Below are 24,930 nucleotides of genomic sequence, written 5' to 3'. Positions count from 1 at the left end.
AACGGCTGACAGCTCTGCCATCTTAATTGGAGCAACATGCGTTCACCCTTTTAATGATGGAGTGCTGTCCCACCGAATAGAACCTTCTCTCTGAGAGAAGAGCGTAGACGAGACGAATCGGCTGGGAGGAAAAGACGTTTCTGTAAGGAAGAGGAGTCAAATCAGCGTGGTGAGACGGCAATTTGGAGAAAGTGGCTGGCACAAAGCAAAACATCCATGGGAGAAGACCTTGAGCCGCTCAAAGGCTGCTCCACCCTCACTCCTCTTCCCCATGCTGACAGCAGCAGGCTTTGAAGTGTGTGTGTACAGAGGTGGCGCCATGTTCGTGAGTGCTTCGTTTAACGGGATCTCAGGCACCGTCCCGGGACACGACGATACTGAACGTGCTGTCGCCCTGCTGCTGAGCAGGGATAGGGATTTGAAGCCACAGAGGCGGCAGGCAAATATAAATAAGTAAATGAAAGGAGAACATTTTAATGATACTATGCTATGCTCTTTATACAGGAAGATAGAGGAGAAAAAAATCTTCCCTGCTTCATCTCCAGTGACACCTAACCTAGCATTAGGGCTATTAAACGCTCTCCTAAAAAAATACAAATAAAAAAGGCACAGACGCCCATAGATGAGAGAGATCTGCTCGCATGTGTATTGTCAAGAGAAAGCGACACGTGCAAGCACGGAGAAAACTTTTGTTTTCTGTAGTTTGGCGATGCACGCTAATTGCTAGGTACTTGTACTGCTGATACACACAGATAAGAGCGGCAAGACTGAAACCATGGAACATGAGACCTCCAAAATAATCTGCTACTGAATCCATCTTTTTTTTTCTCTCTCTCTCTCTCTCTCTCTCTCTCTCTCTCTCTCACTACAGAAGCAGATATGCCTTATTCAGGTGATGAATTGGCTTCGCCGTGTACGTCTTTTCATTTGCATACACCGTAATGGCATTCTCGTGTGCTAATTGCTAGCGTCCCACTTTACATTCTATGTCTTCACTGGCTAATGGTATCATAAAACATTCTAGCGATAGGACACGTCTCTAATACTAGGTTGTACATACTTAAGTCAGCAACAAGAGCTGGCCTCGTTTAAGGGACATAAAAGATTCCCTTGGATCAGAGAGCTGGCTTACTCAGGTATGAAATCAAACCCGTTCAACTGAGGGCAATGTGTATAAGGCAAAGCTTGTCTCTAGGCATATTGAATCAGAAGAAAACGCATAAGATAAAGAAATAGGTGTACTTAACAGGTAGCGACCACACAGCAGGTAGCACATATAGGATTCCAGCAGAGGGGGGGGAAAAGACCCTGCAGCTCAGTATAGACTGGTTTTACATCAAGGCTGAAATACTTTTATATCCCTGGAGCTCTTGTGAAAGTCCACTTGAAGCATGCTTGCTCACTATAGCTGCTCAAGCTATATAGTTTGAAACTTTTTTCTTTAGGGGGGGAAATGCACACACATCAAGCACAAAAAAACACTACCTTCTGATGGAGTGCATTATGGTGCCCTTTATATAAAGAGTCATTAGTAGCTCGTGAGCTCGCCGTGTTCTGAGGCTCCTCCAAATGATCTGTAAAGAGCCTGGTGTCTGCAGGGCTGTCGCTGTCAGGGGACAGTGCTGGAGGTTTGGGTCACAATGGGGCCTCAAAAATGGTGCTTCATTTGTCATCTCCGCAAAACACTCGAGCCTGCTCCTGCCCGCAGGACACACCCTGATTCCGCGATGCTTAATTTAAGTCATTGATGTCCCTTAGCAGCGCAGAGTGCTGTCCCCCTTGGGCGCATGTAACCCAGAAAACAGAGGTGAGGTGAGGAGACCTGTGCAAGCGGCTCAGAGAGATGCAGAGCGGAACGTTCCTCGAATCCTACCGCTTCACATTATGTACCTTTCCAACGCATTGGATACATGCCTTTTTTCCGTTGTTTTTTTTTTTTTTTTACAGACTAGCCCGGAGTCAATGTGCAACAACCTGGCACAGATTACCCCTGTGGTTAAATCCTCCGAAGTTTGCACTGACCCTGCCTCATTAGCCAGCTCCTTCCTTCTCCAGGCATTCCTACCTCCCGGAACCTTTTGGGCTCCAGGTGTTGCGGTAGAACGAACTGAAAGCTCATCCAGAGCACAATTTGGGCCTGGCCATAGAACAGCCATGTGGGGGTGAGAGATTATGACCCTCTAAAGATGAAAGGCAGCCTGCCACCCAGGGTCCATCAAAGGCGAGCGATCGGTCCTTGTTCATAGCCGCACGACTCCTCGGCAGTCAGGACCACGGGGCTTAGCTTTCGCTGAGGAAGCCAGATAACAAGCAGCGCCCGTGTTTACGAGCACAGGCCTTAATTGAAGTTAAACAGTGGCACCTTCCCTTACACAATATGAGTGTTTATATGAAGCAGGCCTGCATGACTCTGATCACACGCTTAATATAGAGGCAGAGCGCGAGAGGATTACTTTACTTTATTCTAATGGCTTACAATAACAAAGCATGGCGAGTTACTACACAGCACGAAGTCAATAAATCTGTGTATGGCAGCTGGTGCAGATTTCGCTGATTTATATTAGATTTGAACGGCACAGACTCACAGATCACATAGCCCATTAAGCCTAATTCAAAATGCATTATAGAATTACATTTAATCAATTGGCATGAAGTTTAACTGGCAGAAAGCGACACAATGTAAAAGTTTAAGTGGCGTTTAACCCTCACAGTTCTGCAGTTACTCTTGTTAATATAAGTACTGCACGGGGGTATTATTTGAAATGTATTATTAACACTGATTATTTCCATAACAATGTCATTTTTTTTATAAATAATATTATAAAGTTCCTGAGAATGGTTTTGCAATAGATATGATATCTGATACTACCGTAAAACAATGGATCGGACATTGTAGGGAAAAAAAAGAATAAATCTGGAAACGTGAAAGTGACTTGATTGTATTTTTTTGTGTCAGGAATGGTTATTATATTTATACTTCATTGGATTTAATAGAACACGCACTATATTGACAAAAGTATTGGGACACCGGACTTTTCCAGCCATATGTGGTTCTTTCCCAAGCTGTTACCACGAAATTGAAGGCACACCATTGTATAGAATGCAGATGTCTTTGGATGCAGTAGTATGAAATTCTTCCTTCAATTGACCTAGGAGTCCCAAACCTGTTCCAGCATAATAAAGTGAACTCCATGGTTTACATGTGCTGGAGTGAAAGATCTTGAGCAGCATGCTATAGAGCTCTTTGGGATAAACTGGAACTCTCGCTGCACCCCAGGTCTCCTCATACTTTATCAATGCCCTTGTGGCTGAATGAGCACAAAACTCCACAAGCACACCCCAAAATATAGTGGAACATCTTCCCAGAAGAATGGAGGATATTCTTATAGCAAATAGGGAGTAAACATGGAATAGGATGATCAAAGCGCACATACACGTTAAAGCTACATTTTTGTCTAAGCCCTGTTTTAGCTATGTATTCCGTCCATCAGAAGGAAAAAAAAAAGTCAGCATAATCTTTTTAACGTAAAGGATATCGAATGGGTTTTGTAACAGCTGATTTTAACATCTGACCTATCGTTTGTTTTTGGTTCTTAATTACATGTAGAGCATGTAGTATAAAAATAACTAGGGATTAACCTCACAGGGAATTCCTGCACCTCAAACTTTCTCCGAATCTCCAAAAGTGTGACCCACTTCCTCTTTTCAACAAACTAAAAACTGTATTAGGGTTAGAGGATTTTGTTAGACTTCTGGATGAACTCTTTGCAACTTCGGTTCAGGAAAGGCTCACATATTTTATGTGGTACAAGCCAAATAACATGCTGTGAAGCTCCAGGAAGAAAAATACATTTTGATAGTTGACCAAAGCAAATATAAAAGCAGGTGTTGGAAGGAAAGATGGGGGTGAAAAGTGACTGGCCACTCTATTACACCAGTAAAGTGTGTGCTGCGTAATTATCGACTAGAGAAAGTGCTACTCTACTCTAAGAAAGATGGATAGATGGACAGATAGTAGGGTGGTTGGAGAAATGGAAGGTGCACCTACCACTTGCACATCGGAGGGCACTCTGGAGAGGAAGTCCAGCAGCTCGTTGTTGTCGATGGTGTATGGGTCTCGCAGCTTCTTCGTGAATTTATTCACCCCTGAAAGTTGGGCAGACACGGCAGCATTACACCTCAATGAGGGGGGGACAAGTGCACTTCAGCAGTGTGTCAAAAGAGGCTGCCTGCTACTCCAGCAACACAGGATCAAAAGGCTCTCTGAAACCCCATTTTCTAAGTAAAGATCGGCTGCCATTATGCCTACAAGAGCACTGCTCTCTGGCCTTTAAGAGCTGCTGCTCAAGTCTGGAATAGTGAACAAAGAAGCACACAGACCATTAGCTATAAGGCTGTGTTTGCTCCTAGCTCGTCTCTTCAACAGCATCCCTGCTGTTTTCAATGCCAGAAGTGTACAGATGATAGACACAGATCATTTGCAATTTTACCATATCTACGCTTTTGATTTATTTATTATATTTTAACACACTTTATATCGAATATTAAAATATTGACACACAATTTTTTAATACACATTAACACTGACATCCTCAAGAGACTTTTATGACTTACCCCAGGCCAGGACAATGTATCTGAGAGGAATGAAGTAAACTATAATAGTGGCTACACACAGTGCCACGATGGCCAGCCAGCTCAGAAAAGGCACAGTCCAATTGAAGGTACTGGAAAAAAAAAAAGACACAAGAGCTCAGTCATTTTGCGATATTTAAATTTGATGTATATGTTGCCAGATTGTGTCTCACATGTTGTGATACTCGTAGTCTTTTGTTTTATTTAATGTTATTTGGTTTAGATTGTATTTGGCCTTAGATTGGGATGTTAATTGGATTTGATATTAGTCTAGTCTGGAAAAAGAATCCTTCCCAGAAAATAATAAAGTACACTATTATTTTTGCATTTATGACAATTGGAAGATGCACTTATCCAGACAGACTTATCTCTATATCTCATTCATACAACCGAGCATCTATAGGCTTAAGGGCCTTACTCAGGGACCCAGGAGTGGCAACTTGGTGTGGCTGGGATTCGAACTCATGACCTTTAAATCCAGAGTTCAATGCCATAACTACTAAGCTGCCACCTCGCCCTTATATATTTTTTACAAAATATTAGATGTATATAATACATTAATTATTGAATATATATATATATATATATATATATATATATATATATATATATATATATATATATATATATATATATATATTAATTTTTTTTTTATTTTTTTTTTTGCTTTTTTTTTTTTATAAATTTATAGACTATATTATTTATATTTTAAATTAATGTCGAAGAACTGTAATTTTAACCGTTACAAAACCCACTAGTGAAGCTTTAAAAAATACTATGTACAGTACAATAAAATGAACCAAATGAAATAAACTTCAGAATAAAGTATTTTGAATTAAGAAACAAAGCCGCTTCACTTATTGCATTATATGTGCAAAGTTCTAATCTTGTCACATTTCTTATTAAACGTAAAAAAACAAAGGATTTTTGTTGTGTGATGGGAGTAGAAAAAAAAAACGAAACAGTGCCTCCTCCTCACTTTTTTATTCTCTCTCCGTAGGAGGCCACTTCATCCAGCGCATTTTGCACACTGATGCAAACATCCTGAATGGCATATAACTTGTTTATGAATCCTTTTCTCTCCGAGTCCTGAGAGAGAAAGAAAAAGAGAGAGACAGACAAACAGATAGACATTGAGCGAGAGAGAATAAGAGTGAAAGAGAAAAAGAGGTTGAGCACATGCATTTTTTTAAACCCTTATGAACTAACCAGCACAGTGCTTCAAAGACTTGGAGAGCTCTCTCTCTTTCTCTCTCCACCTACAGTACTCACAGTTCCTCATACAGCATATGTGAAATTGGCAAGTAACCTTGTTTTGTGTGTGTGTGTGTGTGTGTGTGTGTGTGTGTGTGTGTGTGTGTGTGTGTGTGTGTGTGTGTGTGTGTGTGTGTGTGTGTGGAAACAACGAATAAGTATCTCTACACTCACATTTCCAATGTAGATTATATTGATCCTCTGAACTTGCTCTCTCCTTGAAAAGAGTAAGCCATGCTAGACCATTAACTCATGGTGATGTCATTGTGCTCATCCTCATCATCACAGTTTCGAGCAATAAATGTGGAATCGTTCAACATTTGATGGTTGAGAAGAACTTTAAGAAGTGTCCACTGGCACCCCAGTGCATGCCCTGGCCGACACAATGTCCGCTCTGGAGTTTTTGCCAGAGAGGAAGAACGGTCATGCAACACTTAGGATAACATGAGGTTTAAGTAAATGCAGTGATCAAGAGGACACCAAAGCTGCTTTAATGTGTGAACATGCTGGGACATTTAAACACACACAGCTGGTGTCATTTTTATTTTCTAGAAAGTAATGTCATAAAATAACAGTATTGTTCACACCGTAGCATTGTTACAAGTAAAAAAACTGTTAATTTGTAACCTACTTTATATATATATATATATATATATATATATATATATATATATATATATATATATATATATATATATATATATATATATATATATTTATATATACAGTGAGGAAAATAAGTATTTGAACACCCTGCTATTTTGCAAGTTCTCCCACTTAGAAATCATGGAGGGGTCTTAAATTATCATCTTAGGTGCATGTCCACTGTGAGAGACATAATCTAAAAAAAAAAATCCAGAAATCACAATATATGATTTTTTAACTATTTATTTGTATGATGCAGCTGCAAATAAGTATTTGAACACCTGAGAAAGTCAATGTTAATATTTGGTACAGTAGCCTTTGTTTGCAATTACAGAGGTCAAACGTTTCCTGTAGTTTTTCACCAGGTTTGCACACACTGCAGGAGGGATTTTAGCCCACTCCTCCACACAGATCTTCTCTAGATCAGTCAGGTTTCCGGCCTGTCGCTGAGAAAAACAGAGTTTGAGCTCCCTCCAAAGATTCTCTATTGGGTTTAGGTCTGGAGACTGGCTAGGCCACGGCAGAACCTTGATATGCTTCTTACAGAGCCACTCCTTGGTTATCCTGGCTGTGTGCTTCGGGTCATTGTCATGTTGGAAGACCCAGCCTGGACCCATCTTCAATGCTCTAACTGAGGGAAGGAGGTTGTTCCCCAAAATCTCGCAATACATGGTCCCGGTCATCCTCTCCTTAATACAGTGCAGTCGCCCTGTCCCATGTGCAGAAAAACGCCCCCAAAGCATGATGCTACCACCCCCATGCTTCACAGTAGGGATGGTGTTCTTGGGATGGTACTCATCATTCTTCTTCCTTCAAACACGTTTAGTGGAATTATGACCCAAAAGTTCTATTTTGGTCTCATCTGACCACATGACTTTCTCCCATGACTCCTCTGGATCATCCAAATAGTCATTAGCAAACTTAAGACGTGCCTGGACATGTGCTGGTTTAAGCAGGGGAACCTTCCTTGCCATGCATGATTTCAAACCATGACGTCTTAGTGTATTACCAACAGTAACCTTGGAAACGGTGGTCCCAGCTCTTTTCAGGTCATTGACCAGCTCCTCCCGTGTAGTTCTGGGCTGATTTCTCACCTTCCTTAGGGTCATTGAGACCCCACGAGGTGAGATCTTGCATGGAGCCCCAGTCCGAGGGAGATTGACAGTCATGTTTAGCTTCTTCCATTTTTTAATGATTGCTCCAACAGTGGACCTTTTTTCACCAAGCTGCTTGGCAATTTCCCCGTAGCCCTTTCCAGCCTTGTGGAGTTGTATAATTTGGTCTCTAGTGTCTTTGGACAGCTCTTTGGTCTTGGCCATGTTAGTAGTTGGATTCTTACTGATTGTATGGGGTGGACAGGTGTCTTTATGTAGCTAACGACCTCAAACAGGTGCATCTAATTTAGGATAATAAATGTAGTGGAGGTGGACATTTTAAAGGCAGACTAACAGGTCTTTAAGGGTCAGAATTCTAGCTGATAGACAGATGTTCAAATACTTATTTGCAGCTGTATAATACAAATAAATAGTTTAAAAATCATACATTGTGATTTCTGGATGTTTTTTTTTTAGATTATGTCTCTCACAGTGGACATGCACCTACGATGACAATTTCAGACCCCTCCATGATTTCTAAATGTGAGAACTTGCAAAATAGCAGGGTGTTCAAATACTTATTTTCCTCACTGTATATATATATATATATATATATATATATATATATATATATATATATATATATATATATATATATATATATATATATATATATATATATATCTCATTCCACATTGAGTTACATAAGCTACTACAGCGGAATTTTTTACTAGCAGCCAAGAACTGAAATCTGAGGCCATTATGGTCACAGGGTCACCCAAAATAAAAATCAACTGCACTTTTTCCAGCCTTTATCTGTCCAGTTTTTGTGATGTGCCTGGTTGATAAGAGTGGATCATCAGCTGTTATACTGTAGCTCATCCACCTCAAGGTTTGTGCATTTCTGTTCACCATGGTTGAGTTACCAGAGACTCCTCTAATCAACATTCGATTTCATTTTCCTGCACACTCTCCACACATGCTGTTTTTTTTGTCTTTTGCGCCATTCACATTGATAAACTGGACAGACAATTGTATGTGAAATTACTAGAAAATTAGTAGTAGATTTTGAAAAACTTAAACCAGTACATGTAGTGCCAACAACTATGCTACACACCTTTAAGCCCACTTTTTGCATGAATATACACATTGTACACATTGTTGCTGCCAGATCATTAGGACAGCGTGAATGTGAAGTGTTCAGGTGTTTCTAATCGAGTAGACGGATAGTGTATTATCTCATCACTTCCAAATATGTAGATAATTACTCACATGGGACTAGATATTAAAAAATCTGAAAAGAACAGCTCTGGAAGAACAGCTCTGGGACTTATGTAGTTGCCACCCAAAGGTTAATTGCAGAATTGCAGGATCATGATAAACACATTACTGCACTATACAACTTTTTTAGAGATGATTTCAGACAAACTTTTGCTGGGTTTGGACACATATAGTCAGTTCTGGCAACGGTAAATGTTTTATCAGCCAAAAGTTCCTGGCCCGGTTTTAAATGGCAACCTAAAAAATTTTATAACATTTGAATTCTGTGCCAAATATTTGCTGCCTTACATCGATTGACATTTCAATTTTGGCCCAAATTGTCATGCCCATCTGTAAGCACTAGTCCGGGCTCAAGCAGGCTGAGTTGTGATTGTTTTCTAGCAGTCAGGTTCAGCTGAATTCACAACGTTATTTCATATTTGGAAGATAAGCCGGATGCACAGTATCTATGTGTGGCCTGTCTGTTTGGTTGAAGTCTAATTAAAAGTCTAATTAAAACCTGGCATTTAAGACTATTTACGTAACACTAATTATGTACCAAAATATTTCTCTCTTTGTATATACATACAAAAAACATTCATAATTTTTTTCTATAATAATGTTTTCTGTGGCCAAGAACCAGGTATGTGGCATGGAAGCTATCAGGCATATGTTGAGCCATGCCCAGCTCCAGCCTGGCACCACTACAGAGGCTACACGCATGCTCTTCATAACGATCAATTGAAATGTCAATGTCATAGTGGATAATACCATCCCAGAGCTGGGCAGCATCTTGAGCCTAAAGATCAAATGCTGCTGTGCAAATTAGTGCAGAGACAAAAGGCTGAGGGATTTCTATACAAACGCTGTTAATAAGACATTTCCTTTAGTTGACTTTTTTTAGTAGAAAAAGAATGCAACTGCACTGATCTGATGTACAATCATGTATAGATTTTCATCCATTTCACACTCACATTACTGTATGTGCACACCAAACTGAACTGTTCTGCGAGAGTAGGAATGCCTCACATTTTCCTCTCATGTCCTAGAAAAAAGAAATATACTTGGGTCTTATTACATTGGGCTTCTATGTATGGGGTTTTAAAGAATCAAATCTATTTCAGATCTCTTTTATGCGTATTCGCACAATTTCCCATCCCGGGCTTCTTCCTCGTTTATCCTTCATGGTATGAAAAATAACCCATAATATAGCCCACGAAGCCACACAGCCTCCCGAAAGCCAACACAAGACAAATAGATATAACTGGACACTATCCTGGGGTTATATTTCTTTGCAAATATTCAACAATATTTCTTTGTTTCCTTCTTTTTCTTGTTGCCATCTGGTTTGTGTTATCAATTGAAACAAAAGCGGCCCATAAGCACCATTGTATTGGATTTGGTGTTAGTAACACAGCTTTGAGAGATGCGGTATGTGCGTGTGTGTGTGTGTGTGTGTGTGTGTGTGTGTGTGTGTGTGTGTGTGTGTGTGTGTGTGTGTGTGTGTGTGTGTGAAGAGGTGCAGGTCATGGGGCTCTGCAGTCTAAACCATTGCCACATGGCCCTTGAACTATGAGCTCACTCCGATTTCCTGTCTTCAAAAGTGGACTAAAGGAGGCAGGAGGTTGAAATAACACCGGCCTGGAGAGAGGCTTGTTTTCACTGCTCCTCCTCATAGCTCTCTAGCACTCGCTTTCACAAACGTAGCTGCTATACACATGTGTATGCATATGAGGAACCTGCTGAAGAGCGCCCACCACCTTCATCCCTCAGGTCATTTGATGGAGAGGCACTGTGGGAACCTGCTAATGCTGCTCATAGCCATGCCTCCACTGTATAATACTCTACTAACACATTCAGACACGCACTGAGACAGGCTGCGTGGTACAGCCAGACATGTTTAACAAGGATGTTGTCTGAGCACCTATGTGGAGCATAACATTTTTTGAATGATATTTCAGAAACATTACTGGTGCCAAACCTGTGCCTGTTTTTGTGAATTTCTTTATTGGGGCATTTTCTTACATATGGACTCACTGAAAGGAGTATCAAATTAATCAAAAGAAACTAATTAATATTTAGATTTTCAATCCAGTGATTAAAATTGCTCCAAATATTGCTGTTGGCAAAGAGAATTTGGACACCCAAACATTCACACCCATATGTGCTTTTTGAAATTCCTATTCCAGATGTAGTAAAATGATAACAACTTCCACTCTTCTGGGAAGGCTTTCCACTAGATTTTGGAGTATGGCTGTATGATTTTTTTGGTCTGGGGAGGAGCTTTAGCACATAGTCAGTGTATCAATTCATCCCAAAAGTGACCAGTAGGGTTGAGGTCAGGCCTTTGTGCAGGCCACTCAAGATCTCCTGCTGCACAAACCATGACTTTATGGAGCTTGCTTTGTGCACAAGCGCATGCTGGACACATGACGATGGTTCTATAAGTTCCAGTGAAAAGAAATGCAGTATACAAAGACAATAAATACAATTGAATGCTTCCAACAGTTTGCAGAAGAAACACTGAAGGTGGAGTGTCCAAAAACTTTTTTACAGATAAGAGACTAATGGTGTAACTGGTTCTATTCTGACCGCTTGCTTAACCACAATCTGCAATCTTATCATGGACAGCAATTTAGAACAAAGAGCAAACGTGAAAAACTAGCGTGCATACGGGCAAATCTGCCATGAGTTTTTCGAAATGTCGTTGAGTGGCGCGCAAAAGCACATCACTGAAAAGGACGACTGGGGATCAGGAAGACCTTCAACGAGCTCAACCCCTAAAAATATCAAAACCGTTCGGCAACTTGTGCATGATAAACGTCGGAGATTAATCCAAAGGATTTCACTTCCGCACCCAACCCTACTCGCCAGATTTGACTCCTGCAGACTTCGCCCTTGTCCCCGATGATGAACATCCGGTTCAAAGGTTGCCGTTTTGACACCAGTGCGGAGGTCGAGCACGAATCGCAGAAGGTGCTTGACACGCTTCAAAAAGAAGACTTCCAGGACACATTCCAGAAGTGGCAGGAACACTGGGAGCGCTGTATTGCTGTACAAGAGGACTATTTTAAAGGTGGTCGTGTGTCAACGTAGATAAATAAAGTAGTTTCCTGTAGAAAGAACTTGTCTCAAAACGTTTTGGCACTACCTCGTACATGACTTCTAAATCATGAGAATCTACCTACACACTGCTGTCTGTTAACAATCCATTTTAGAGACTGTTACGTGGTTGCAGAGGAATTTGATTGCCATCATGTCTGTTTAACTGCATATTCAGGTATTTCTGTTCAGTATCACACAAACTGCCTGAACAAACACAAAAGGAAAGTTGACTGAATCATATTTACTTGACTATTTTCTGCAAATATACGTAGAGAATCCCTTTTGATGAAATGTTTGGGATCACCACTAAACTGCAAAAAAAACATACTACACTAATATTAGTTAAATGACAAGAAATAAATATACCATTAGCATAATAGCTGCAAACGTAGCCATACAAAAGCAAGAGCCATTCATTAATCGCTAGTTGGGCATACTTAACCTTATATTTAAAAAGATTCTATTTATTTTTAGGGACTGAGAAATGTGGGATTACATTGCCATTCTGCAGTTAATAATTAATACAAACTTAACATGGCTGTACTTTCAAAATGAACTTGTCATGTAGTGTCACAGTGTCATGAAAAATAGGGGGGAAAAATGCAGTGAGAGAACTTCATTTTCTTCTTCACATGATCTTCAGAAAAAAAGTGCATGATGCAACTTTCCTGTCAAACATGTAACTTGTGGAATATTCCAAATATTTTATAGGGGTATGCGTTTGGATAACAAAGATGAGTAAATGCTGGAGGTCATTACCATTTTTCATAACCTATACCAGATAACTTGTGTAAAATGAATTATGAATTCATAATTAATACAAAATGAATATGATTCAATATAGTGTCGATTGTGTAGCATTTCATAATACTTAAATATTTAATTATTATATTTATATTGTAGTCTTAATAAGATGTTTTTTTAAAACTGCTGTCAAAAGATTGACATTTATGACATTTGGCAGTGGTTTTGTCTTGTCCAAAGTGACTTACAATGATCTTATTTCTACAACTGAGCAGATAAGGGATAGGAGCCTCAAGGGCCCAACAACAGAAGCTTTGTGGGGCTGGGATTTGGATTCACAACCTTCCGGTCAGAATTTCAATGTCTTGATTACCGAGCTATCATGTCCTATGGTTGTAATGTTGTATGTTATTTATCTAAAATATGCACGTAGGCTGTTGTAAAGTACCCTTTATCCAATTTCAAGTGGCCAGTAACACTGGTCCAATTTGGCATAATGAAATTGTAATTAAACAGTGTGAAAGACAAACACATCTGTCCAGACCTATTCTAAAGCTTTCCTATTACCAGCTTTCTCAGGGCTTAGAGAACTAGCAACATGTAAAGGCAAGCACAGGCACATCCATCACAGCAAGAGCCCTACATCAGGCTATTCACACCTCCTCATTGCTACAGGAGACTCCCAGGTTCCTCACAATAAGGCACAGCAGGGGCAGTGGGTGGTCTTGATGGGACTGGCAAGGTCTTGGGTGGGCACTTTTGGATAGGGTATAGCTTGTTTGTTAGCAACGACAAAGAAAGAGGAGGGGATAGTGTCTCAGGGGTGCCAAACTTCATTTACACCAAAGCTCAAGCCGCAATGCAAGAGGACAGACCCCCAACTGGAGCTAATCCACACCCACAACCATCATGCTGCTTGTTCGGAGAGAGAGAAAACACGGTACTTTGATCTGCCCCGTGCTGAAAGTAAGGGAAACAAAGCAGCTGATAAGAGATCAAGATGAAAACGGGAATCATTTCAGCCAGGCTATGGTACTCCCAGGATGGAGCTATTATTTGTGCATCTATAAAAAAACACAAGTCTTCTTTTATTTTAAGCCAAAGGCGCGTTGACCCAGACGCTTGAAAGTAGAGAGCTTTGTCCCCGAAGGAGATCAAGGAGTGGAGCTCCACACCTTCAACAGCAAATAAAGCCAAGATGAGCTTGGGCCCCACCTCTAATTACACAAAGATAAAAAGAAAAAAAAGTTACAATTCTTTAAATTTGGATGAGATTATTAATTTTACAAAAGTAGTTCACTGATTCATTATGAATGGAATGGAGGGAAATGATGTACAGGGAAATGCTTGTCAATAAAACCTTTGTGTAGGAGCACTTTGGAAAGGATAATTAAAATTGCAGCATAATTAGATCCGAAGTGTGAGTCAGACTTATGGTGAATTAGAAGTCCCCTGGCTGTTCACTTGATCCCAATAACAGCTAAATACTTTGTGCCAAAATTACCTACATAAAATAATTCATGATCCATGGCACTCCCCTGCCCAAAACAGATCATAAATCACTGATTAAAGTGTAAAAGCTCAAAAGAATTTTGGTTAGTTTGTTGTTGGTATTCTTTTTCTTTTTTTACAGAATTAACAGAAAACAAGTACTTGTTAGCAAATTTTCTTTTGGTGTGTAAACCACATTTATTTGTTCAGTTTTATATTCATTTTTGGCAACTTTGCTAATTATGACATGAGCAAATATGACTAGCAGTGGTTCTTCAATCAGTTCTACATGTACAACTCACATATGCCTGTTTTTTTCTGTTATAAATGTCTTGCTGCATTGTGCAGGTTTGAACCAGGTGCTTTTTTGGAGGGAACATGTTAAGAAATGACAAGGAGTTTCCAGCTATAGATTGTTTTACCCTTCTTAAAAACTAACCAAAACTACTTAAATGAATACCATGTACACTGTAGGAGTTACATCTATTTTCTTTCACACATTAAAGCAAAACTCCACTTAGAAACACAACATATTCATATTAATGGGTTCAGAAATTAAGCCTTTTTCTCAATTACAATTTCCCAGTGATGTTTAATGTCATCTTAATATGAAAGTCAACATACAGTAGAGGTGCAAAGAGCTCATTCCAGGGAGTTATGGCAGAACCTCAGCTATTTACGCAAGAACAATGTTAGAGTTAGTAGAAATGCTAAAGCTTTGATAGCTCTGTTTGTACAGAGTGTACAGATGAGGACTGGCACCACCACCAAGTAAAAGAGCATTGTGCATCATGTAATAAACCTTTAGACAAACTATTGGGTGAACAAAGTTTAACTGAGAGTTTCATCATAAAACAAATCCTCTGTACCACTAAAGATTGCACATTGATAAATATGTAAATATTATTTTGCAATGCAAGTCATTCGTGGTGGATTTTTTCCGTTATGATACTGTAACAAAGGTCAGACTCCCGGCTGGAGAGCAGCTGCTATTAGGCTGCATTGGTAAGCAAAAACAGCTGATAAATATCTCTGTGTGCTTTTGGCACCTCACCAACACAGCAGGAATGAAGCAGATGTTTTGTTTTAAGGCAGGCATCTTTTAAAATAAATTATTTATCCTAGTGAAGTATTCACCGGGTGAAAAGGGTGAATGTACACACTTAATAGGGAGTTTATTAAGTATACTTTCCTTGCGTCGACACTTTTTGACCTTTTTAGTGAGATACAGCTACCATATACCTAGATACACTTCAATTGGTGACCGGAGATAATCTGTCTGTCACCCTTTAACCCCGTTGGCAGTAGAATTGGACCACTAAATGACCGCAACTAACCAGACTTTATTTATGTAGTGGATGATAACACAGATGGTTTGGTGGAAGTTTTAAACACTGTCTACTGTCTACTTATGCTTATTAGACCTAACTTGCAGGTGCACTATGTACAGTGTGAGACTAAACTTCATTCATTTTAATGCACCATATGATTCATCAGCAACATGCTGCAGTACCAAAAACATTATCATAACAGACACGACACACTATTGTCTGTATTGCTGTTATGATCCGGTGAGGATGGTCATATGGGGGTCCCTTTAAAACTAAAAATAGGCAGGACATAGTTAATAGTATGAAGCATCGCTATAAGGCAGCTATATGGTACATGAGAAAATGACCTACAAAGCGTAGCTACAAAGTGTTAGGATTATGAACAGAGACTACATTTCCCAGCAGCCACTGCACATCACACACATCAAATTAGTAATCGTATATACTGTAGCCAGGGTGTCCAATTTTTTTTTTTACAGAGGGCCGGCATGGTTTTCAATCCAACTAATTAAGGGCTACACCTGTTAATCACTGAAAATGAAAATCATTAGATTAAACCAGGTAGAATTTGGTGTTTTTTTGTCGGAATTATTTAGCACTTGATTAAATATTTTCTTGCATTCGCTTCTCTTATTATTACATGCTACAAAGTAAATACACTTGTGTGATAAATGCTTTACATCAAGGTGTCTTGAACTGACTTTACTTCTGTTCACGAAACATGAACTATCTAATACACTATAATAATTATTAGTAAAGTGCTTGAATTAAGTGTTTTTGTTAATTAATTAGCATGTAACAATTAACCAGTGTACACAGGTAACTTTAGGGTGGATTTACATGACTGCAATCAACAGTTGCTTTACTGCCAGGTTCAGAAATTTCGTTGTCTTGGATCGCAGGAATAATTTTATGGATATGTACTTTATCCACGTGTATGTGCATTTGTAAGAATAACGGCTTTCCTTTCCTCTTACAGGGCTGAGTCTGTCGGAATAGTATTTCCAATGCCTAGGGCTTCACTAATCCGGATAAATAAAAAAATGTCTATAAATGTTCAGCGTCCACACTATCAGTTTTATCGTTTGACAAAACTTTCTCATCCACACATAATCGGCTAAAAATGCTTATGTCACTGTACTGCACATGGGTAAACCACATGACGCTTCATCCTGCGTCATTTCCACCTGACGTTTATTCACTTTCCGGCTCTTGGAAAGGTGCAGTCACGTGACTAAGGGCCAAACGGAAAGACAAATATACGATTTCCAACGGAAAACATATTAGTGTGGATATCGCCTAAGAAGCACACTTATGTCAGCACATGCACGCTTGTTTAAAACAGTGTATTCATGCAGATTCAATGTATTATAATTTTTCTAGTTTATTAATCCAAATCTATCAAATCAACAAGTGTGCACCTTTTTACTTCAAAACTTGTCACACATTTTAGAGCAAAAAAGTGTGTAATCCTAAAAGTACTTTTTGTATTTGAACACGTGGTGATGTACTATAATTGTATAAAGACTGCTACTCTGAACGACAGTTTTTCAAAGAATGACAATTCCCAATATCTAGAAAAAAACATATCTATGCCTATGAACTTTTCTATGAATAGGAAAAATAAATGTCTTTGTCTAAAAAAATTACTATCAGAGTACTCTGCCCTCAGCCTGGAGAGCCACCAAAATGGTTGCAGCCTGTGAATTTGTAGCAAACTGTGCACCTCCATGGCATCATTCCATCCACACCACTCTTCTGCTGAGCCTATCGCTGTGATAGCACGGTAAACATGCGTCAAGAAGAGAGACGACGAGCCAGGACAAGGTTTATTTTGGGCCCGACCTCTGCTTCCCACCACTCCCCAACTAAAACAACATCATTAGGCTCTAATGGGGCCGCCGGAGAGTGGGGTTCACCTTCGCCATTACTCCCCAGGTGTCCACACCCAGCAGGCAAGCCACTCCATCAGCCTCAAGGTCAGGCGAAAGTTGCCCCTTGTTTTCCCGCCTACGCTGACACCCCTCACCAAACGCATCTGCACCCGCAGTCATCCTCCGACCCATCGCGATGCCTCCTCGCCCCTGCATCGACCCCCCCCTTTCACCTGCTCTCCTTCTCTCGACCTCTCCAGATCTCAGGAAGCCACTTCATGATGAATGGCAGTCGATTAATTTAAGCCGACACTGCAACAGATTTGTTCCTGTCCTCTCCGTTTTCAAAAAAAAACAAAAAAAACAAAAACAAGGTCGGCATAGAGGAACAGGCATCATGCTGCTGGGCACCGACAGGCTCACCAATACAAACACAATAATTGGGAAATAAAGCTCCAATTATGGCAGGAATTCAGCAGCAGGAAAATCTGTGTCGCCAACATTTTCCCTGCTACATTAACAAAACGACAGAATAACATGCTTTCTGAAATGTCACCAGCTTCTTCATTACACATTAATGTGCCGAGCTGAAATTCAGATGGTGCACAAGTGGAATTTCTACATTCTCAAGGTTTCTTTAAAAGGTACGCTGCTAAAAAATGACAGAAACAGAAATGGCATTCCTTTCTCTTGAAGACAAACATCAAGGATTCACTCTCATAATTAATTCATAACTCCAGTTAAAAGGGTTCTAGTAACTGGCTTCCTTGCCTGTTTGGCACAGATACTGTCCTTTCTAGCTATGAGGTAAGCTACATATTTGCTGCTTGGTTGTGGGGTGGGAAGTGGAGTGGGGTTGGGGGGGGGTGTCACAGAGCGACTGTCATTCAGCCAAGTTCACCACTGGCTGCTATTTAACCGGCTCATGGTGAATTTTTGAGTGCACACTGTGTACTTCAAGACTCTCACACACACAACTAGCAAGGCATGCTATTGCTATCCCCCAGGACTCACAAAGAAGTTGCAAAGACTCAAGCAGAAGCAAAAGACATAGAGACAGGAAACAAAAGACATGGGAAAAAACACGTTCAGACAAAAACTTTCCAGCAAGGTTTCGGAAAACAAAGTGATTAAGGAAAGAAAGCTATTAGCATTTAGGTGTCTATTGGGTCAATTAATGTCTACTACAATTATCAGCAGGTCCTTGTTCTTCAAAATAAAAGTTTTAGCACCCATGATCAGGTTAGCAGTGCACACCTCCTACTGCCACGCTGGTTTCCCAAAGACAAGGGGATAAAAGTGACAACTCAGGACAGAGAGAGAGGATGGCGATGGGAGACACACACCCCTGCTATGGGACAAGACAATAAACCACAGAAGGTACATATGGGACAAACTGACTACACTTACCACCATCACTCGAATCCATTCAAAATGCCAGGAAGCCAAAATATCCTCAAGGATATGGCTTCCGGGCAGACGGTCATCATGGGAAGGGGCAGAGCCCGGGACCTTGTGGACCAGAATAAATTGAGATCTTTTTAAAAGCAAAATTATAAAAGCATTATGACAAAAAAAAAAACATTGAAGGTACTGCATGAGCGACCTTGAATGAAAGAAAAGAATGAAAAATCAATCTTATGTGTTTGGCAAAAATAAGAGACAGGATTTTCTTGTATAGAAGACAATGCTTGAGACTGTTAGGGTTCCTCCTTGGTTTTTTCCCCCTTTTTTTGGTTTCCTTAATAGCCAAACGTGATTAAAATGCAGTTCCTAGGAGTATCAACCAAAAATGAAAAAAGGGATGGAAAAAACAAGTAAAAGAAAAAAAAAAAAACATCTTTTACAGTCTGCAGCTTTTCATCTTTTAGAAGCATGAGGAAGAAAGAAAGAAAAGATCTCAGAGCAGCGGAAACTTTTCTTTCCTTCTCTCCCTCTGCATTTTTTAGGACTTTGGAAAGAGGGGGAAAAGCTCTTTACCTGAAGATATGCATAGTAAATCACAAGCTCAATAGCACCAGAACAAGTTCTAAGTCACAGTTTTTCAAAGTGTTAAAAATAATCCCCGTTGCACTCTTTAGTCCAATTACATACTAGCACACAGCTATCGCCCAGATCAACCCCATCCGTCGGATCCGCCGGGCTTAGCGCTCCATGTGCTATCTAAAGATAAGCTTTGCATGAAATGCTAGATTCCAACTGACATAATTGTGCATGAATTGGGATCAGATTTTCTGCATTTCACGGTGCAAAGAGGTTAGCTTGTGTTTCCCCCTGTGATTGTGGCCCTGGTGGAACTGCAGAGAGATGAAGGGAATGAGCAGTGGAAAAAAAAGCCGATGGAGATAGACATAGAGAAGGGGAGATCTGGAAATAAAATGGGTATTAGGCTTGTCAACAGGCCCAGAGGTCATGGAAAATGGGAGCATGTCATTATGGCACCCCACGGGCAACCAAGACTAAGATACCGCAACAATTATTACCCAGCATGCACCTGCTAGGGCATCGATAACCGCCCTGCTTCTATCAGAGAGCCCCAGCTGCTCCCATCAGCCTATTAGATGCCTGATTACTGATTGTAAATTCCGATGCAAGTCAAATTGCATAAAAAATGCCCTTTTCTCACTTTTTTCAATGATTGTATCTGATTTTGACTTAACGGGTAACAAATTATTGCATATATCACAGTAGGAAGAATATAGATAATAAAAATAAACAGGATTTGCACAGTAAACAATGTGTCTGTCTTTCTTTTTGTGCTCGATGTCCCATTCCTCCGCTGTATTTGCTCGTTTTACACACAGGAAGTACCACACATATACACTCCTTGCGCATTCAACAAACAGAACAAGAAGGAAAAAAAAAAAAACTTACAAACAGCTGTTGGACATGTGAGGAGGCGTGTGCTGGTTGTGGTAAGCCTGTGAGCTCAACATGATTGCTACATGTATCTTATCTGGGATGACTCCTCCCAAGGCTTTGTGTGTATATATCTGTGCTGTGAGTGAATGTGTGTGTGTGTGTGTGTGTGTGTGTGTGTGTGTGTGTGTGTGTGTGTGTGTGTAAAAGAATCGCTCCAGTGTTCAGCCATGCGTGCAGACCTAATCTGAGCGCTCTTCCACTGGCTCTCTGCTCTTTCCCCTGGGATAGTGAGCCTATCATCTAGCCCAGTGCTTCCACACAGGCCCTGGAGCTGATTAGTCTTCTACACACTCTGAACACAAATCCACACACCGCTTGGCTTGTGTGTTAAGGCATAGCGTTAGCCTCAGTCCATCAAATATCGTTCGGTTTAAAATCAGATACCCTATAGGGGGATGTTTGGAAATGGGATGAGCGGCAGAGGAAGACCAAGTACTGACTTTAAAATGACACATGACAAGTCCTTAGAGTTTAACAGCTCGAGTCTATTTGAATGCATGTTCTTAATGCATATTAATTTTATGTACTTTAAAGTCATGGTTTTCACATTAATAAATTATATATTGGGGTTTGGGGTTTCAGATTGATCTCAGGTTACTGCCATTTAACACATTTTCTCTTCGCATGGATTTCCTCAGGGTTCTCCAGTTTCCTCCTACCTCAGTTAAACATGCATTTGGGTGGACGGGCTACCATAGATCACACCTTGTGTGTTTTTGTGTGTGTCCATTATCCAGAGTGTATCCCTACCTTACAGAACATCCGTTGTTCCTGAGATCCACTACACTGAGGATAAAGAGCTTAAGGATCAATTATACATTTTGAATGTGAACAATAAAAATGATATAAATGTGCATCCCATGAACAATCCGAAACACCACAAGACCTGTTGGTGGGGCTAAATGTACATTGAACTGTCTTATTACTAAATCATTTCCAGCCCTAAATGGTGCAATAGAGATGTAGTCACACCAACATTGGGTGTGCGCGAAGTTTGAATCCAGATGACGCTACAGCCAAGAGTCCAAGAGATAGCCATGTCATTAGACAATTGTGAGAGTCTGTGTGGAAAAATGTAAATAGCACATTGCTCCGTCTGTGCTGTGCTGCCTTGTGTCCCAACTTACAATGAAACCAACAAACAAAAAAAATGACAATGCTGCGCGAACTTACTATATATACAGTATATATTTTTTCCGTAACGCTATAGTAATCATATGTTTAAAAAATTGTACGTCGAACCGCTCGGGAACTACCTGTATTGTGCTTCAATTGTGCTTTCGTAATAAGTCACAGGTTGAAGGAGGTGATGTAAAATGAGTAGCAAAGTTCGCAATGAATAATTAGTGCAAAAAATTAATTGCAAATAAAAATCTTTATACAAAATTAAATACATTTTAATTATTGGTTAAATAATAAAGACCATAGCCATTAATTTGTACACCTAATAATCACTTAATTATAATTACAAATAAATCTATTAATCATTCTAATAGGTAAACTTTTATTGTAAGCTCTGTACAATATAGTGTAGACTACATTTTACGATTACAATCTTGGATTTTAAGATCATATGAATTAAATTGTTTTAGATGAACATTCTCAATAATTCGTATAAGAAACACAATGAACATGACCTATTGACCCTTGGGGCAAACTTCAGATGCGCACAACTGCAAGGCAGCTGTGCTGCCATATTGACTATTAGCCCTAGTCGCGTAGCACTGAGCCCCAGTGCTCCTATTTAAATCCACACGTATGTATTCAGCGAGGTTCAACAATAACACTACGGCGTGAGGCAAAGCTCATTATCACCTGGGTAATTACCTGCCGTTCCGTCTGTGTGTTTACTTTAGTTTGGCGGAGCAGGTGTTAAAGATGTTTCGCCTGTTATTATGCTGGTTGATGATGTCTTTGGTGGAGACAGTGAGTTCTCCCGAGACAGGCTTTTTCAACACAATATGCACACACACAGACACAAACATTGGCATGAGCCTGGTAAACAGCGGGGAGGAGGAGAATTCAGCAAACACATGGCTTACTCATGTGATGTTTGAGCATAGAGCATGGCCCGTTGGCAAAAAGAAATGGATTTATTTTTACTCGAATGTGGATTATAAGTAACTTTCTCAGGCGAATAAAGTAAAAAAAAGGCCTGTTGAGTTATTGGGTTCATAAAGCAATAGATCATGTAGGCAACATAAACAGCAGCCTAGATAGACTCGTTGACTTCAATCCCACATCTGGTGAATAGGAAAAAACGTATTCCAGATTCATGCACTGCCACAAATCTAAATATCTAGGTCTAATATAAAGTGTTCATTTCACCTGGACAGGTGTTTGGTCAGATAAAACTACCCTGTGATACTTTTTTACTGACCTAGAAGGAGCTGCTGGTTCTTACATTTGCTCTCCTTTTCCCTTTCAATCTCCAGGTGTCTGCTCCAGTTTAACAACTCAGGTGTCCCCATCAATTAGCCTTGAATTTAGACTTTCATGGAGAGTACGCGAGTAATATCTACACTGACTCAGAAGAAAGACACTTTTCATGACCGCCCAACAATCTGCTGAGTGAAAACACATGTCCGAAGCTCAGGCCCTGCCCGTGAGGGGTCCTGGGTCCAATGGGAAGCAGGTGCGCCACTTTTTTGCCACGTAATACCCCATTTAGCCCCAGGGCCAAAGGTTATGCAGCTAATAGCTGCCTGGTGCAGGGCGGGGAAGAGCCGAGCATGAGGCCAGGCTAAAACATCTGGGACGTATTGCACATACTTGCAACATATGCTTCAGGTTCAATTAAAATGAGGCCTTGGCACATTTATTCATCCTTTTTTTACGCTGGAACCTTCCTCCAGTAAAAAAGGGCCTCCCCTGACCTGACCTTAATATTTTACTATTTGAGCAAACAGAAGAAGTAATGAGAATGCAGGGTCGTAGGCTCTAAGCAAGGGAGTGAGCGAGAGAGAGAGAGAGAGAGAGAGAGAGAGAGAGAGAGAGAGAGAGAGAGAGAGGTGAAATTCCACATATATTTCGTTCACCCTTGAAACTACAGCAAACTTAACCAGTTTTGAAGGAACAGGACAGTGTCAGAGGAGTCATAATCAAGAGCACTAAGACAGGAGAGGGGAAGAGGGGAAGAGGGAAAGGAAAATGAGAGAAGAAATAAAGAAGAAAAATATCCCTTTTCGACTTTGTAGGCAGTTAAAATGAGACATTGGCAGTCAGGAGCAGAAAAACTGTACAAATATGCGCTCAGTGAGATTTAGTATACTGTACGTTTTGTAGTGTATGATCTAGTCGGTCCTTAGTGTCATGATAATCATGATCACAGATCCTCAACTTAATACCACTGTTACTTTCACTAAATACGGTAACCAAACACCGGGGTTGGCATAGAAATAAAACTTCTAGAGTGAAATCGCTTTTGTGATTAAGTGCCCCATGACTAACTTGGGTTTGCTGTGTGGTTTTGCCAAAGTAAATGAACACTGACCAGTACACCATATTAGTGTAATTGTAATTGTAAGACAAACACAATATACGCCATCCAGACAAAACAAATGAAAATGTGGGAACAATCACCACATGCTGGCACAAGTTTAAGCCTAATTTGTTTCCACTTCAATCCAGGTTCACTTAATCATACATGACACAACCCTACAAGGAGCAGCTAATAATCAGTACTTTAAATTTATTTATCTAACTACATACTCAGATGAGACTTTGCTGACATTTTCTTGACCTTCCTGCTTGCTGGTGAGAAAGTCAGATTTTTCAATTCACAGGATAAACATTCAGTTACAAACATACTGCAACAAGGCACATGATGTGAAAGTATGATTGAGAACTAGCCGCAAACATGAACATTGCATCTTGGTGCCATGATATTGCATACAATTAAAACAAGATCTTGTTCACCAAAGACAAACTCCAAATTTACAGATTACACTAAGCTTCAATATAAAGACTCTGCATTACACCGACTCATTTACATACAAAGAGAATATCCTAATTAGTCCAATTATCGTAGTTAACTATTAATTACCCTTTATTGGCCTAAAAAAATGTTAGAAGCTCAACATTGAGACTTTCAAACCAGGTTTATTCATGGCTGATTCATTTACCTTCTATCTGGGCTTGAGGAAACATCTTAGTAGGTTCTTTGGACCATTTGAGCTCCTAGTTAAAGAAAAAACCCCACAGCTGTCGACTTGAGCTATTTGTGATGTTCTCGAAGTGTCAAAAGCTCAGTAAGAGAAAACTTTCATGAAACGCACCTTAAGCATAAAAATAGATGTTACGACGTTTATTCAATCTGATTTTTTTTTCCATTTTTTTCCCTTTTTCTATAGTTACAAAACAAACATTTGAAAATAAAACACTGTCAAAGACACCTTGAGTGCTGGCTGAATATAGGAGCTTTCGCTAATATTTTGTTTAGCCAGCCACCTAACCGTGAAGCTGCACCAGACCGCAAACCATAAGTCCCTGTGAGTGATAATTACCTTGTCATCTCTGTCAAAGTCCTCATCTTCACCCTCCAACAGATCCTCCACTGCTTGCTGATGAGTGTGAAAA

General features: G+C 40.0%; 1 protein-coding gene across 5 annotated transcripts in view; it reads right to left on the bottom strand.

Annotated features, from left to right (window-relative positions):
* mctp1a (multiple C2 domains, transmembrane 1a) overlaps positions 1 to 24,930 on the bottom strand; it is a 151,574-nt gene that overhangs the window by 4,840 nt on the left and 121,804 nt on the right. For 3 of the 5 annotated variants that reach the window (XM_083527616.1, XM_083527617.1, XM_083527620.1), the window contains 5 exons: positions 24,858 to 24,914; positions 18,841 to 18,942; positions 5,612 to 5,721; positions 4,615 to 4,724; positions 4,049 to 4,146 (listed from right to left, as the gene is read on the bottom strand). In XM_083527616.1, coding sequence (XP_083383742.1) covers positions 4,049 to 4,146; positions 4,615 to 4,724; positions 5,612 to 5,721; positions 18,841 to 18,942; positions 24,858 to 24,914 — 477 coding nt within the window. The remainder of the gene's footprint in view (positions 1 to 4,048; positions 4,147 to 4,614; positions 4,725 to 5,611; positions 5,722 to 18,840; positions 18,943 to 24,857; positions 24,915 to 24,930) is intronic. The other 2 variants (XM_083527618.1, XM_083527619.1) reach the window with 1 other exon arrangement.

This window comes from Silurus aristotelis, assembly GCF_946808225.1.
Source record: "Silurus aristotelis genome assembly, chromosome: 23".
Lineage (NCBI taxonomy): Eukaryota > Metazoa > Chordata > Actinopteri > Siluriformes > Siluridae > Silurus > Silurus aristotelis.
Note: the sequence above shows the minus strand (reverse complement) of the source record. Positions and strands in the feature narration are given on the sequence as shown.